Genomic DNA, 16,141 nt, shown 5'->3' on the forward strand with positions numbered 1-16,141 from the left:
CTTTGCTGCTGCAGGTTCTTTTCTCGTCGCTCTTTTGCCTGGCCGTTTGCTTCTTTGTTCTGCTCGCTTGCTTGCATGACTGGGGTTTGACGGCGTTGGGCTTGTGGGAGTTGTCTTTTGGCAATTGACGGAAAGGGAGAAGAGAGAGAGCAGCGAAGCGCAGTAATACCGTGCAGCGACACCGACGCTCTTCGAATTTCGAAACAGAACGAACTCGACGGGATTTAATCGTCGGCGGCAGGACGAAAGAAAGGAAGACAGAAAGAAGCACAGGTCATTTGAGGAATACAAGCATGGCGGACAGCAAGAGGCAGAGTTTGGCGAGCAGGGTTGCGACGCCCAAGGTCGGACCCAGCAAGGATGTCATTGATGGAGACTCCATGCTGTACAAGGCCGTTGGAGCGCGGTACGTCAGTTCGTCTTACCCAGGACTCCATAAACCGTTGGTTTGGTTCTGGGACTTTTGGGCGAAAACCAAAACATGAAAAGCAAAGCCTCGAATCATTCCACTAACATTCCCGCCTCCAGCATCCGCGTAACCTGTGCCCCCTCCAACAACACCCTCGAAGGCACCCTCTTCACCGCTTGCAACATCACCAACGCCATCGCCATCAACTGCGCCCCCGCGCCCCCTAACCCCTCGGCCCCGCTCGCCTCCCAACCGGGAGACTATCACATCATCCCCTTTGCGCACATTACCAGTTTCGAGCTCCTCGGGCCGGGAGAGCGAGCAAGCCCGGACTCTGGCACTGGGTTTGAAAGCGCGTTGCCGAGTATCGGGCGGGTGGATACGAATGCGTTAAGGGCGAGGGAGGAGCAGACAATTCGCGAGTTGAAGCGGAAGGAGGCGATGAGGGGGAAGGGGGTGACGCCCGAGGCGCAGGAGGTGTTTGACTTCATTTCTAAGAGGTAGGTTTTGCCTCGATAGTCGCACGACGCAGACATGGACATCGTGCGATTGCAGGGTATGGAGCGTAAAAGCATATGGCTGACCGGCTGGCTAGAATCCCCACGCGCTGGGACAAGACGCGCATCATCATCAACGACGCCGTCGTCCTCGAAGCGCCGTACGGACTGGACAATGTCAAGGCCGGCAAGGGCGGAGAGGGCAGTCTGCCGTTTGTCAGGAAGACGCTGGAGCAGTACTATGCGAAGAAAGCTGCTGGTGGTGCGCCGCGAAAGGGCGGTTAGCTGCTCGGTGAATGACATGAAGAGGCCAGGGGTATTATGTCACACCAATACGTCCGGAGTAAGCGAGACGGTGGAACACAACCATGGAGAGGGAAACACTTGGGATATTGCATCCCATGTCCGGCGGGAAATGTCGACAATCGGGTAACAGGCCTGAGGGGGGGAAGCAGAAGCAACAGCTGGGCTAGGAGGAAGACAAAGCAAACGGATCGGCGGCTGTTTCTGTCGACGATTATGCAACACCGGGCAAATCAAGTGCTGGTGAAATGATGCGTGGATAGTGAATGCAACATCTGAGTGTATATCATTGTTATGCATGTCTTCTGAAGTACATATCGGGTGACAAGAGGCAGTAGATGGCATGGAAAGACCTGTCTGTCTATCAACCCCATCCTTCCCTCTGATAGCTTAAAACTACAAGTAAGAATACTCCTAGGTATCGGAGAGATATGTTGCGGGAGCAACCACTCAGATCCAACACCTCCGGCGGGTATATCTATCACATATATATAACACGCTCGATGTTCAGAAACACGTACATCCACCCAATATCACTAAGTCGCAAACCACAACCCCTCCTCCCACCACCACCACCTCCTCCCACTCCTCACTGCCCACTAACCACAGCCAACCCCTCATACACCATCCTCCTCACCTTGAAAAACGTCCCATCCCCAATCCCTCCACCCCCTCCACTCCCTCCCCTCGGCTCCACAAAACTATACGCCCCGCCATCAATCTCAATCCTCCCTTCACCCACCTTCCTCACCGCCACAGTCCCATTCACCACCAACGTCCCCTCGCCGCGAAACTCGGCCGTCATCCCCGCAGCCTGCATCCTCTTCCTCAGCTCCGCAAGACGCACGTCCCCAACATGGAACGGCTGCGCGATGGAGCGCAGCGGTTTCGAGAGATTGGGCGGCAAGGCCTTGAGGACGGGCAGACCATCGATCTCCGTGGTGCGATTCGCGGGGACCACGACGGCGGAAGAACTCGCCGCGAGTTTCGCCTTCTTCTTCGCGCCGCCGCCACCCTCGTCCTTGTCTTGTTCGTGGTCATCGTGTGCTGTGGGTTCCAAGGACGCGGCTTCCAGGCGGCCCGTGATGGCTACGATGCTCAACCCCCTGACCTTTTGCCACTGCAGCTTGCGCACCATCTCCTCACTCAGTTTGACGAACCAGGCATTCGTGTCCACGCTCGCGTCCACGCAGTCGCCGACCAAAGGCGTGAAGACGTCGACGCCCACGTCCGTGGCGCTGCCGCTGCTCAGCGCCTTGCGGCACTCCTCCGCGAGCTCTCTCGTCTCGGCCTCTTCGCCCTTGACGAGGATGAGTTTGCGCGGTTTGATGAGCGGGAGCAACATTTGAATCGTGCGGCGATCGTGCAGGCCCGAGAAATCGACAAACGAGATGCGCGCTTGCAGCTGGAGTGTTGAGGTTTCGATGATGGCTTTGGCAGGCCCTTCAATCTTATCCGCGTCTTCTTCTTCCTCGCCCTCGGATTCCGATGCCATAGCCTCGTCGTTATCATCCATCTCTTGCCCATCGGCCATAGCCTGTGATCCCTCTCTATCCCCCCTTGAGCGTTTTGCAGGCACGCCCCCACGCACTCCTTCGACAGTCCTCGCAGCGACCTCATCCCACTTCCTCTTCTGCCCCACCGCATTCTCCGTCTTTGTCGCCCCGTTGCTCGCAGCCGCCGCTCCCAAGCCCTCAGCTCCAATCTGTTCCTCCTGCTCCTCCGCAGTCACATAGTCCTCGGGCCTAATCACATCTCCAAAATCATCCGCCCGCCTCCTCTTGGCCACGAAGGGGAACATCTTATCCGCGCCCTTCTTCCCCCGGACATCAAAATCATGCACATTCTTTCTGCGAATCAGCACATTGACGCCCAGTTCCTCGTCCGTCAAGCCCAACTTATGCCGCGCATGTCTCGTCGTGTTTGCGGCGGTCAAGAGTCTGCCTTGGAGCCCACCCATCTCGGACTCTTCTTCTGACGTCGTCGACGTGAAGGAGGTGGCGTCATCGAAGACGACGTCGCCGAGCATCTCCAGGGGCGAGGCTTCGCCTTGTGCGATGCTTTGGTGTTGGCGCTGCGTGGCGAGGTATTGTTGGTAGAGCGCGAGTTCGTCGCCTTCGAGGGGAAACTTGCGGATCGTGCGGATGGTGGCTTGGTCGGAAGGATCGGGAGAGATGGGCGCATTGTTCGTAGAGGCGCTGCGCGCAGTCCAGAGGTCATAAAGGAAGGCGCCCAAGCCTTTTCCTTGGGAGGTAGCAGGAGATAGGCGTTCAGTGAGGATGATTAAGTTGCGGCTGTCGTGCGCGAGGCTTCTGATGGCGTCTTTCGAGAAGCCCCATTCCAAGGTTGTGTCGCTAGCCAGAACGACGCGTGGTCCTTCACTATCCAGCATCCGCTGGACTTTGGACTTGCGTTCAACCAGTTGGAGGTGCCTGAAATCAAATGGGGCGCGCAGAGTCTTCTCTTCGTCTCCTTTACCACCATGTCCACGGGTCCGTCTCCTATCTTGGCCTTCTTGTGCGCCGGTCGCCGTCTCCGACTCTTTCACGATGCTTTCGTCCATCCATTCTAGCATACTCCTCACGTATCTCATCGTAGCGCCGCCTGTGCGACTGGCGAGGTAAAGCCTTGCGCTTCTCAAAGAATCCCCAGTATTAGATGGCTCATTCGCCCAAGTCTCCTCTAGCAGGTAGGCCAGCTCGAGAACTCGCGCACTCGAGTCGGAAGGTATAAGCACCGATCCGCCATTCGATACCGTCTCCCGAACCATAGAAAGCAGCGCCTCATCTCTGCTGTTCCGCTGCGCTGCCACGGCTTGCCCCGACCCTGTACAACTGCACACAAGCGCGGTAGGTCGGCGCAATTGCTCCAGCACTTCGGCGCCACCAGTTCCTCCACCCAGCCACGCGGCCCCTGACAGTACATGCTCTCTGTATGAATTCCAATCGACAGCGTAGACGACCGATTCCATGCCATGCTGGATGTGCCATATTGTGCCTCCTAGCGTGTGTCCGGCGCTATATGCAGTGATGGTAAGATCTCCCAATGGCGGTGAGAAGGGCGACTCGCGAGGCGTGTGCGGTTGCGTATATTTGAGCGACTTGATCGACGCAAAGTAGTGTGCGATTTCGTCATTCGTAGGGGCTTGCATGAGCATATTGGGGTTGGTACCATCTTTGAGCGAGACAGCATAGCCGGAATCGGTGAGTGCGTCAGTGGGTATTATGGAGGATGCGAGAGGGGTGGAGGTATAGAGGTCTTGGAGGAGCGTGCGGCCTAGGCTGACAACAGGAATGGTTGCATAGACGGGGATGCGGGTGAAGTTAGGAATGTGTTTGCAGCAATGAGCGAAGCCTCCAAGGTGGGCGACTGTGGCGTGGGTGAGGAGAATGAAGGAGAGGGTGGAGGCGTGTCTGCAGGTGTCAGTAACCTGTGTTGATTGTTTGAAAGGGAAGCTACGATTTCCATCTCATACATACTTCTCGATTTGTTTGAGCTTTGCGACGTCAAAGCTCTCGTCCCAGCCCACATCAATGAGGATCTTTATACCGCCATCGAACTCCAGTAAAGATTGCGAAGCAGGGGAAGAGGATTGCGCGCCCAACAAAGGAGTGAAGTTGAACATGATGATATAGGTATCCCAGCGTGGAGATAGCTGTACGTTGAACTACGGGGAATATGGAATATTTCCCTAGCGTAACAAACTGGAGTCAGGCCTAGAAAGCCGGCGTTTGGTATACAGGGCCGGAGGGGGAATGCTTCCGGTTCGAGAGTGCTTCCGCCTAGGTTAAGGGCCTCAATCACCCTGTTTGACGCCAGGAGCGCATGGCTGGAAAACAGGACCAAGTAATGAGAGCCTGGAGAAAAGTGCTAACTGAGCGCTGGATAGGAGGTATAGGTACTCGACGTTAGGTCGGGGACGGCAAGAAGCGCGTGGTTCGCCAAACAATGGGTCAGGGTCTTGGCGAATGGAAAGTCGTGATGGCCCAGATATAGAAGAATTCTGCTAAAAGCAATCCTAGGCCGCCAATCACAGGAGAATGGGGAGAGTAACTGGGGCTGGTTTTGAGAGGTGATCGAATGAGCTCATGGTGAAGGTGAAGGTGAAATGAGCTGACCCCGGTCGCTGCTCGGAGACCGGATAAACGTGGGTCCGGAAAGCAACTCCACTTGTTGGGAAAGCGTTGACGCAAGGCATCCGAACAGCTCAGCCGCACGGCCACAACACGACGTTGAGTTCTGCCCAAGGTTCGGTCTCTACTCCCGATCGTCGAAACGAAACTCTTCGGAACTCTGAAAATGCGGAAACCAGCAACCGGTTACAGTAACGCTCCGGACACAGTACCGTACATGACTGAAAAACAACTGGCAAAGTAACAAGGAGTCAATTCCGAGAGATGTCGCCAGTATCGCAGATGATTACCCGCCTGTTCAGGCACGGGCATGGCTGCAGGCAGATCCCTCTTGGATAGATTGAGCCTTCATGCAGGCCGCGCTGTTCTCCCGCTTCCGCGCTCGATTCTTCACGGGGCAACATTCGGCTGGTACCCTCTGGCTGGCCTCCCCGTGGCAGGGCTCGACGTCGATGAAAGCAACGTCTCGCAGGGAGATATTCCGTACGGAGAGGTACTATGCAGCAGATGCGATCTCGGACAGCACTAATGTCCAATTATTTCGACAAGGCCATGAAGCGCCCCCGCCCCCGCTCAGCTCCAGCCTCCAGAGCATACAGAGTATATGCACGTCACATTTTACCCTTCGATTTGTTACTCCCCTCCACACAGCTATCCCGTGCTTCATCCCACCAAAATACTATGATTGAGCTAATGTAAGTCATCTGGAACGGTTCTTCTGCTGCAGGGGTTGCAAACCATCTGAATCCTGTTTCCGTCGCCTCAATCGCGACTGCTCGGGAGCTGCCGGACCACAGCGAGAAGGAAGTCGCGGACTTCATACTGCATTGCTGCAGTGCATCCAGCTGCACGTTCGCGCCACTGATTAGGCTTCCACCTGGCCTTGTTTTGTTGAGCCCTTGAGACACATCACGATCCCATAGCGAGGCTATTGTGAACTAGCTTCCTGAGGAACGCTATCGATGGACGCCAATGAGAGTCTATGATCCCATCAATTCTGCTTGTTATTTCTTTTCAGCTCGCCGACTCTTGCGACCGGCCGGCACATTGAATCCGGGAGTCCACCTGCACAGATCATCTGTACAGCAGCCACTGGACCATGCTTTGTTGAGGAAAAAGTCCCAGACGGCAACTCTGTCCCGCTTTGTATGCAAGATGCATAATGTGGTGCGGTTGTTGGGCTTTTGGAGATGTGGATCATGGTGTGGACCGTCCGGATCTTCTACCTTGTCCATGGGTTGACGACGCCCCATGCTGACAGTTCTCCGCACGTTCTGTTCCCTGAGTACGGAGCACATACGAGCTCGGCCAACTGCGCCGCAAACGATGAGACACGAGGCGTTGAGGGCCACGCTGCCTTTTTCTGTGGGGCAGCAATATGATGAATCATCAACTGGAGTTGATGATTTGCCCGCATCTCCTAGCTTCTTGCGTTGATGGACAAAGTTTCGGCTGGGGCTGTCGTGGCTGTCCCCTCCCTTGACGGGCCCGTGCCCGTTCCCCAGGATCTCGAGATGCCCTGCCGCCTTTGCTATCCCTGCCGAGGGTCGACTGGAGTTCAAAGTTTCACACTTGTCCAGCCAGGCTTCGTCATCCTCCCTCGTCATGCTGGTCGCTTGGTAAATGCTTCTCCGCTGCAAAGGGGTAGTGTTGCGCCCAGTAGGAGCCGGTAGAGACGTGGAGAGTTTACGACGATGTCATCGTGGCACGAGAGAGGAGCAGAGGATATCCACAATGCCGCAGCAATCTGCATCTACAGTATGCGTTCCGGCCCTTGTGGGGTTGGTCTCCGCCTTTCAACACCCCGAGGGCAATAATGAGCTGCCACCCTGACACCCTGAGCCCCAGCCAGGCAGGGTCGCGTGTGGTCACTAGCTGGATGATGGAATCTGAATGGCATTTGCAAGGTTGCTTAAGAGTGACAATAATAGGTAAGCAGCATCGATCCCAAGGACGTCCTCTGGGCGGGCGCAGAATGTCTCCCACTAATGACGGCCTGGAGATGCTGCAAGCCTGCGTCGAGGCGTTCCCTCGATTGCAGCAAACCCCCGCCTGTCCATGGTCAAATCATCACTTCACCACCATGGAAAGTGGACACGCCCAGCCAGCCAACGGCAATCGCAGACCTGAAGGCCGGCTTTACCCTTTTAGGACCAAAGCGGGCGAGAGCGAGCAACGAGCCGTATGTTGCGGGAAGTGGGCATGGACCTGCTAAGGAGAATTCCTCTCGTAGGAGGCATTTACCTGTCGCCTGCAATTGCGCAAAGCAGTCCCGCGAACGCAGCTTGTTCAACGGGAGCGTCTGGCGGGCTGCTGCTGATGGTAAAAAGAGCGAGAGCGAGAGCGAGCATGTCCCCGGATTGCCCCAGACGGGCGCATGTCAGCCAGACAGATGGAGGGCTGGAGGCAGCACGTTATATACAATACATGCGCCCCGACAGATTACCTACTGGAACGCTCTCCCGAGTCCCGTGCATGGACCTTTTACGAAAGCTACGGTGCCACGGCCCATGCCTTCTCTCCCTTCCGAGCGCCGCCGTCCCACGGTCCTCTGTGTGCACTGTGTGCTATTCCCTGCCTCCAACCGGTTTAACTTTTATAAGGGCGGCGCCCAGCTACTCGGAACGGCACCAGGGTCGCCCATTATTATTTCGACTACCCCCATCGAATTGGGGGACTCTGCCGCCGCGCATACATAGCAGGATCGCTACTCTACTAACCTTCGTTGTCCTATATATCATCCGCCTCCACCTTGCTGTGCGACACAAACTAAAAGGGATAGCGAGCGACTCGTACCGGCCTGCCCAGCACTTTAACCACCATCTTCCTGGTCGTTAAAGTCGTATTCCCTCCCCCTCAGCAGGATCGTACCCTCGTCTCCTCTGCTCCGCACGGCTGCTCACGCCTTCTTCCCCTCCTGTTGCTCCTCTCATCCCTCGTGTGCACAGCCAGGCCAGCTCTCCCATCGTCGCCCTCTTGTATCTCGTTCTGTACCTGGACGGCAATACGAACAGGAACGTCGCACTCGTGTGCCGGTGCGACTGTCTATCTCTAGTCATTGGTTCCCTTCTATACACGCCAAGGCACCCTTCCGCCCCCGCCCTCACGCATCGTCGATAGTCTAGTAACCGTCCCGACATACCGCTACGATTCTTTGCACCAAGAGACAAGGTATCTTGCGACACGACACTGTCAAAAATCTGCCCTGGGTGTCGTACTGAGTACCTATTGCAGTATCGAATTCATACGGCACAGAGTTGAGAAAAGATACCTTCGAGCAAGCCGCGGCAAAGCGCACCACCCGTCCACTGCGCCGTTTTCAACGTGCAATGTCTATCCTTGAGTTCCATTAGCCATCGTAGTCGCCGCCGCGTCGGACCAAATGCTCTCCACCATTACCGTCGGGCATCCACCGCCAGGAGTCCACCATCGGTCGAGCATCAGCTCATCCCCTCAACCCTCCATGTCGTCCAGCAGCGAATCACCTAGTGACACCGCCACTCTCGATTCTGGCGTGTCCTCAGTCAAACCTGATTGCGCTGAATCGCTCGACGAAAATGTTCTGCCCAAGGTCGAGGAACTGGAACTCTCTTTATCGGATATAAAATCGGAGGTAGCTGCGGATGCCCTTCCTATATCGCCCACCGAACCCGTCAGAGTTCGACGTGCTAGAGGACGACCGCGGATACATCCTCAAAGGTCACCGACAACGTCGTCGTCGGCGAAGGCACGGTCCAAGACGGGCTGCATCACATGCCGGAAGCGAAAGAAGAAGTGCGACGAGACGAAACCCTTTTGTGCGTGCATAACCCTCGTTACTCACCCCCAAGCTGACTGATACTAAACAGGCCAATCCTGCAAAAAGAATAACATCCACTGCGAAGGCTACAAACCGGTGGAGTTGTGGAAGAGTGGAAAGGAGCGCGAAGCAGAAGGTTGGATCCACGACCCCACCCCTTGTCAGCAGCTAACACATAGCGCAGCGCGGAGAGCCAGTCTTGATGTCAAATATGAACTGCCGCCGCTCATGGAGGGCGTAGAAAATGATGTGGACAGGATCCTTCTGCAACACTTCGTCACCAGAGCAAGCTGCGTCCTCAGTCTCGACGGGAACCACTCGAATAACCCCTTCACGAAGATTCTCCTCCCGATGGCCTTGAAACACGAAGGCCTAATGCATTCTGTGCTCTGTCTCTCGGCTTCGCACTTCTGTTCCGTCAACCCTTCGCGGGAACATCAAGAACGGCAAGCCTACCATCGTGGTCGAGCCCTCCACCTCTTACATCATGACCTCGAGCGACAAAAGGCTGGCGGCGACGGCGGTAACATCATCTTCGAAGATCACAACGTCGCGCAGATTCTCGTCCACCTGCTGAACACTATTTGCGAAGGCAGCACAGACGGCGAGTACCGCATGCACCTCCAAGCCGCCAAAAAAATCGTCATGAGCCAAAAATCGAAGAACGGCGACTTTCAATGCCTAATCGACGAGTTTGTCTATTACCACTGGATTGCCAGCGAAGTCACTTCGCTCGAAGGCACAGAGATCCGAATGATGGACGACTTCAATCTCCCTTTTACACTTAATCCCGAGACGGCCGGCATGATTGGTGTATCAGATGGTCTTTTCGGTTTCATGTCGAAGATCAGCGGCTTGAGGAGGAGGATACGACAGCGCATCGACACGGGACAGGAACCGGCAATGGATTACGAGGCATTCCACGCTGCGCACGCTATTGACACGGGTCTGCGGAGCTGGCAATGCCCTCAGACTCCCGGGACACCGCGATATACGATTTCGATGTTGTATCGACAGGCAGCTTGGGTGTACCTGTACCGCACGACCAAGGAGTCGAAACCACATCCTTATATCTCCACGGCCGTCGACAATGGCATACGGTATATCAAAGAGTTGCCCGCCGAAGGCTGGATTCAGTCGAATGTCTTGCTGCCGCTGTTCCTCATCGGGTGCGCTGCGTTTGAAGAGCAGCAGCGCGTAGAGGTTGAGCGGGCGTTTCAAGGTCTGATGGCCTGTACGGGTCTAGGGAATATTGCGAGCGCGAAGGAGGTGGTTGAGGAAGTGTGGAGGCTCATGGACAGGGGGGATCCTGATAGTTGGGACTGGGAGAAGATTATCAATGCGAGGGGGTGGGATTTTCTGGCTACGTGAGGAGGCATGAGGAAGAGGTGGATAGGTAATGAGGCGTCATGCACACGAATGGAACGGTCGGCGACAGGTTTGTTTCTGGATTTCTGGGAAAAGGTACGGTTGGGCTGGGTGGGGATATGGGAAGGGCACACTTCTCCTATGGTGGGGCATCGTTCGGTCTTTGTCTGTACGTTATTTCCTTCTTTCTTTCCTCGTTGCCAGTCGTTCTGTGGCGATATTCGCTAGCATGTGGCGGCTATGGTGTTTCGATGGGCAGTGGCAAGCGGCATCATTGCAGCATTGTGGCATCGCGGTATTGGGGAGGTCTTGTAGATCTGTTTGATTGTCCGAGCGGTGGGCGGAAGACCTGTTTTGCCAGCGTGGAGAAGTTGATTTCTGTTTCGCACCACGCGTATTCATTCGGATTAGCACTAGGTGGGAGGTGTGTTCTCTTTGCCTTCGATTTGCTCAAGTCTAGGCAGGCGGATAGCTGTGTTTTGAATGCATAGGTTGGTTGGGTGGCATGGTCAGTCAATCACTCGCGCGGTTTGTCTTGAGGGAGACGGCGTCTTCTTATGGATATGTTTTGATTGATATGATGGATGTTGTGTCTGGTGTTCTATCTTTGATTGTTTACTTCTTCTGTTGTTGTATCTCTCTGAGCTTAACAACGAATGTCCTTGTTGTATTTGAAGGGATTATTCACCCCATTGGCGAGATACCAAACCACCGATTTCCCTCCTTCGCACCGTGCTTCCAAAAACGCAATAAGGTTTCGCCGAGGCGAACACTTTTGAATCTCACCGCTTCACGATGACCCGGATGGGTAATGGTGCCTCAAAATAGCTGAGCTAGGAAGAGAAAGAGGGGAGTTGGGTTTGGTCTGGTTTGTAATCCTCGAAGACCTGGGCTGATGTGACTTCGGCCGGTACTGGGGCGAAAAGCCGATAGGGATGGGGATTGGGAATGGGGATGGCCCGATGATGATGCGCACGTTGCTTCCATAGAGGGCTCGGACGAAGAACTGTATATGGCGCTAGTAAACCTACCTACAAGTACTGTGGAAATGCGAGGGGCGAGGAGTCAGCAACTGACGGATCTACACTTATCGCCGTTAAAAACCTCGCTTCTTCTTTCGTTCATGCATGCGGCGAAAGCTGTTTTTCTCAGGGCATAGGTACGGAGCGGTATTCCCGTTTACCGTTCGCTGGTCGCAGTGCGTCGATCCACCACGCGCATCGCTTCGATATCGCGGACGGGGATACCAGTCGCGAGTGGATGGGAGGGGAAGGGGAGAGGAGGGGCACGGACGGGGTTCACGGGCGACCAAGGGAGCGATTCATGCGCCGCCCGGTTGCTCCCGTGGGACCCTGGCTGGTGAGTCGAGTCGGTCGAGTCAAGGTGGGTGATTGGGTCCGGGATGCGGTTGGGATGGAGTTTATGGAGAGAAGCCGGAGAGGCGGGCGCGCTGAGTGAGTGGGGCGAGGTTGGGGTGTGGTGGTTGAGGGTCACTCTTCGTGGTGGTAGTTAGTAGTAGCCATGGAAAGAAGAAATTGATGGTTCATAGAGGGGAAGTCAGATTCAGCTCTACCTACCATGGGTAATAAGGGTAGGGAGGTTTGTCAGAAATGTCATGATTCACCGTTCACCGATTCTATGCATGTGCTTCTGTATGCGGGAAGGCGATGGATGATCTCCTTTGCCAGTTTAGCGTCGTAGGTAGGGTAAGCGACTGGGTAGATACCGTTTGAAGACGATGATGGACGAGGCTCGCCTCTCGCCGCTCGCTGCATTGATGCGTGGATCTCTTGTTCCGATGCGGTAAATGCTGGACAACGAATTGAGAAGTCGACATGCCTGACGAGATCGCGTAATAATTGTGTGCTTGGAGGGAGAGCCAAAATCATGTCCATCAGTATCGCTATTGAGCTTCGAACTAGTAACCGCTCCTAAAAGCTACTTTAACAAAGCTCTATATTCAAAAATGTCCAGCTTCTCAGATCCTTTCCAAGTTCAATCCTGTTGGCTATTATGAGGTGCGGTGAAAAGGTACTGTCGTAAAAGGTGTTAGAGATTAGAGACCTTCATCTTTGTGATTCCTCCAATAAATCCTCAAGGTCGCCCGGGACGATCATAGGGTAACGGCAAGATCAGGGTTAATAGTCCCTTGTTAGTTACCTAGCAAATTCGTTTGTTCATTCCCTTCCTCAGCGTGCCACGTTCGTCCGCAACCACGATGCCACGATGGATTCACGGATGTTGTTGTTATGCAGATACCAGCAGTTACCAGGCCCGACCATGCTCTACTGATTTAGCCGGGCGAACAAAGGACCATTGACAAGATGTAGAGACGAAAAGCCATGATTCACGTTCAGGAACACGCAACCGCATAGGCCCGTCTGGGTAAATGTGTACCTATCTGCCGCTGACTGGCACTTTGGTGGATGCAGTATCTACTGGCGACGCATTGTACAAGTAGTTCCAGCTTGGTGAAGTGAAGGGGCCCCAGCATGTCCTTTTGGATGGGAAATTTGAGTGGGGGTGTTCTTTTGTCTTATAGACAGCTCAGGAACATATGTTGGTACAGTACATAGTCTGGACGGCAGCACGTTTTTCTTCTTTGGCGACGAGGATAGGATAGCATGACGTAGATTTACCTCGGGGTTGTTCGCTCGCGACCAGCCGTACGGTAAATGGAGTACATCCAAGTCCGGCATTTCGTTCAAATGGGGGTTGCGGTGACGAGGACTCCTGTCCAGCAAAGGTAGTGCGCTCCGCGTGGGGGTCAGTACCGCGATGGAGGATCGCGTTGGGTTCATATCCTGGCGGTTGGACCAGGGCAGGGTGTCGAAACACTTCTACCTCGTGCATTAAAGCCGTTCAACAGGTCGCTATATCGGAAAGATGATATCGGATCAGACCACCGAGAATCCAAATGAGAGGTACCCTACGGAGCAACCTTCGCCGTAGTTGGGCGAGCGAGTGAAGGAGGGATTTGACCCTACCAAGTATGGAGACATGCGCGTTTGATGTGACAGCGCGTCGACCGAGGAATGAGCGCGTCAGCCAGTTGGATGGTAAGAGCTAATAATTCCGCCAATTCCTGATGTCTCACCGGACCATGACATGTTGACATTAAGAAATGTCCTCCTGACCAACCTCATTTCAATCTCTATTCAATCTGTGGTCGGTATTGAAACAGACTTGCTAAACGGTCAATCTGATTATTTCGGAGTCGCCGCGACCGGATTAAGACATTGCCGCCTCTCAACTCAGCACTGAGCATTCTTCAGCTCACCGCCTACAAGGCTACGCCATCTTCGCGCGCTCACTTGAGCGCCTCAATGCAGCAAACACCGGAACAAGTATGGTGCCGCCTGTAGACGTCGTTTCAATCCCAGGTATCTGGAGGCGCGGCGATCGTTGTGTCTCAGATACCGTAGCGATTTTCATTTGCGTAGAGACATATCCGATAATACCGGCGGGTTTACGAATTGGCGATCGAGGATAATGCCACGCGGATGTAAGACTGTCGGTTCTGGCTCACCGATGTCAGATTGTGGATGATAAAGCGGCCTGTGCCACATCTTGAACGGTGACGGATCGTGAAAATGGTCCTTCTAGATCGCGTGGTGGCGGATAGTAGGCAATTATCCAGCTCCCAGCGGTGGTCCTGAACGGTGTAAGATTTGCGGTCAAGCAGAAGCTGTTGCGAGTGGTCAAGCCAATTTCCAATTTTTGGAGTTCGCAAACTCCTCGCAAGCTTCCGTCGTATTATTAATGTAAGTCTTAGTCCTGAGAGCCGAAGTTCGCGTTGCTGTTCTCTACCTACTTTGTGCGGGGGCGGCGATACGCTGTGTGGAGATTGCCTTATTCTCCCGCTGAGATGCCATATACCACTCTTATTGGTAAGTTTCCAACCTGGCATTCTGTACAACATTAGGAGTTTCTGCGGCATTCTTAAATCCGCGAAACAAGCCATGGAAAGAATTTCAATTGAGATATAGATTCTTGTAGAGCGCCTGGCAGTATCCGCCCAGTAAACTGTAAGTCGAGAGTGGCCAAAAAGGCAGTGCAATAATCCCAAGCAGGTAGAACCGTGAGAAAACTGGACGGATGAATCCCAGCTAAGATTGATATGGAATACAGAATCACTTCCAGAATAATACAGTACAAATTAACCCCGTGAGGCCCTGGTGAATGTAGAATCATAGCGATGGCAATTTTGGGGTTAGCCCAGTTGTCTCGTCATATTTGTTACCTTAGGGTACGAGAACTTTAACTTGAAGGTATGCTTGTCTTATGAGGCACCGCTTTATCCGATTTTGAAAAGAATGGTTCAGTCAAACATGTTAAATACGGGTACTGTTTGCAACAAGAAAGAGAAAGGAGTCAGAGAAAGCTCTTACAACTTGCACCACAGACGGTATCTCAGGAAAGACTGACTCATTGAACATTGAAAGCGTCTATGCGGAGTTGTGCGTGTCTAATCGCGGTATCCATTGTTAGTTGGATTGGTGCGTCTGTTACCTTAACATTAGGAACTCTTGTACGTGAGAAGAAGCAGCTGGCTGCCACTGGCTCTTACACAGGATTGCACACTCGCGGTTGCTGATTGCGGGCTTAAACCTGCTGATGGGATGGCGAGGTACGTAGCTGGTCATATAGTTATTGTAATTGAATCCATGACTTGTACTTTCTGCATCACACTGCGTATGAATTTGAAGAGAAGACGACTTACATCTTGCTGTCAGGGTCCTGCTCCGTGTTGTTGCTCTTCCTTCGATGATTCACCTCTCCCATATTCCCGTATCTTCATGCCTCTGGAGGTACAGACACTCAAATGCGCTGTACGTGTCTCTACCTACCGCACGGTTCGCCGCAATAATATTGAACACACCGTATTCATCTGTCAGTTCCTCCTTACGCCCAAAATCGGTAGGATATATCACATCTGGCTCGGTAGCGAACAGAGCAGCCGTCAACCTAAATGACCCTTTAGGGTCGATTCTGAAGTCGTACCATGTGTCTCTTTCCTTGGGAAGGATGCCGTACGGTGGAAACTCCAACTCGCCGTCTTCGCCCAAGTCCTTCTTATAACATTGCATCAGAATAGTTCCATCACGGGAGGTGCGCTCATCCGCAATGGCCGGAAAGTTCTGCTGAATGAAATTGACTTGGAACTGCTTCTCCAGTGTCCATTTCTGGCAGTTTTGTAGAGAAGTACCGATAAATTCCGTCTCGAAATCCTCCCCTTCCTTTAAATCTGTCTTGAAGCCACTCTTATCTTTCGGTAGATTATGCGATTGAACGAGATAGACACGATCCTCAGCCAGGATTCTGTGAATGAACTACGAGTTTCTCTGTTAGACTTGCTGGTTTAACACGATGTACATCTGCGAATAACCTACAGGCTTAGCGTCCTCCGCTATGCAGAAAAGCAGGGTTGCTGTCATGGTGAGGTTCTAACCTGATAGATCCTATGACAACCAGCAATAACACTTGTCGTGTTAGGCTAAGTAACTCTTCCGGAGCAGAATAGCAGGTACAGCTCTTGCAGAGAGCGAGATAATCCCAAAGGTTTGAAGATGCCGAGCTCGTCATTTGTATCCACAGCCTGGCGTTCTGCCTTGGGTGACGTCTGTTGTTT

The 16,141-nt window shown here is 53.6% G+C and overlaps 8 protein-coding genes across 8 annotated transcripts; 3 read left to right on the forward strand and 5 right to left on the reverse strand.

The window, feature by feature from the left end:
• Positions 1 to 293: 293 nt before the first annotated feature.
• Positions 294 to 1,191, forward strand: EI97DRAFT_453249 (uncharacterized protein; the record flags this gene model as incomplete). Its single annotated transcript, XM_033800449.1, has 3 exons — positions 294 to 406; positions 529 to 909; positions 1,005 to 1,191. 3 exons carry the CDS (start codon positions 294 to 296, stop codon positions 1,189 to 1,191), a joined length of 681 nt encoding a protein of 226 aa, XP_033649676.1.
• A 607-nt stretch (positions 1,192 to 1,798) lies between these two features.
• On the reverse strand, positions 1,799 to 4,834 carry EI97DRAFT_386439 (uncharacterized protein; the record flags this gene model as incomplete). Its single annotated transcript, XM_033796069.1, has 2 exons — positions 1,799 to 4,622; positions 4,689 to 4,834. The coding sequence occupies 2 exons, from the start codon at positions 4,832 to 4,834 to the stop codon at positions 1,799 to 1,801; spliced, it is 2,970 nt and encodes a 989-aa protein (XP_033649677.1).
• Positions 4,835 to 6,108: 1,274 nt separating this feature from the next.
• Positions 6,109 to 7,139, reverse strand: EI97DRAFT_234924 (uncharacterized protein). Its single transcript, XM_033793987.1, has one exon. The coding sequence runs from the start codon at positions 6,947 to 6,949 to the stop codon at positions 6,347 to 6,349; it is 603 nt and encodes a 200-aa protein (XP_033649678.1). The 5' UTR covers positions 6,950 to 7,139; the 3' UTR covers positions 6,109 to 6,346.
• Positions 7,093 to 8,471, forward strand: EI97DRAFT_234856 (uncharacterized protein). Its single transcript, XM_033793986.1, has 3 exons — positions 7,093 to 7,273; positions 7,345 to 8,377; positions 8,463 to 8,471. Exons 1-2 carry the CDS (start codon positions 7,236 to 7,238, stop codon positions 8,039 to 8,041), a joined length of 735 nt encoding a protein of 244 aa, XP_033649679.1. The 5' UTR covers positions 7,093 to 7,235; the 3' UTR covers positions 8,042 to 8,377; positions 8,463 to 8,471.
• A 334-nt stretch (positions 8,472 to 8,805) lies between these two features.
• On the forward strand, positions 8,806 to 10,512 carry EI97DRAFT_462241 (uncharacterized protein; the record flags this gene model as incomplete). Its single annotated transcript, XM_033801255.1, has 3 exons — positions 8,806 to 9,139; positions 9,191 to 9,277; positions 9,326 to 10,512. 3 exons carry the CDS (start codon positions 8,806 to 8,808, stop codon positions 10,510 to 10,512), a joined length of 1,608 nt encoding a protein of 535 aa, XP_033649680.1.
• A 2,182-nt stretch (positions 10,513 to 12,694) lies between these two features.
• Positions 12,695 to 13,401, reverse strand: EI97DRAFT_234999 (uncharacterized protein). The gene has a single exon (XM_033793988.1). The coding sequence runs from the start codon at positions 13,308 to 13,310 to the stop codon at positions 12,945 to 12,947; it is 366 nt and encodes a 121-aa protein (XP_033649681.1). The 5' UTR covers positions 13,311 to 13,401; the 3' UTR covers positions 12,695 to 12,944.
• Positions 13,402 to 13,887: 486 nt separating this feature from the next.
• EI97DRAFT_235036 (uncharacterized protein) lies at positions 13,888 to 14,843 on the reverse strand. The gene has a single exon (XM_033793989.1). It carries the CDS (start codon positions 14,471 to 14,473, stop codon positions 13,979 to 13,981), a length of 495 nt encoding a protein of 164 aa, XP_033649682.1. The 5' UTR covers positions 14,474 to 14,843; the 3' UTR covers positions 13,888 to 13,978.
• A 438-nt stretch (positions 14,844 to 15,281) lies between these two features.
• EI97DRAFT_386432 (uncharacterized protein) lies at positions 15,282 to 15,947 on the reverse strand (the record flags this gene model as incomplete). The annotated part of the gene is made up of 2 exons (XM_033796068.1): positions 15,282 to 15,842; positions 15,903 to 15,947. The coding sequence occupies 2 exons, from the start codon at positions 15,945 to 15,947 to the stop codon at positions 15,282 to 15,284; spliced, it is 606 nt and encodes a 201-aa protein (XP_033649683.1).
• Positions 15,948 to 16,141: the final 194 nt, after the last annotated feature.

Source organism: Westerdykella ornata (genome assembly GCF_010094085.1).
Source record: "Westerdykella ornata strain CBS 379.55 unplaced genomic scaffold EI97scaffold_43, whole genome shotgun sequence".
NCBI lineage: Eukaryota > Fungi > Ascomycota > Dothideomycetes > Pleosporales > Sporormiaceae > Westerdykella > Westerdykella ornata.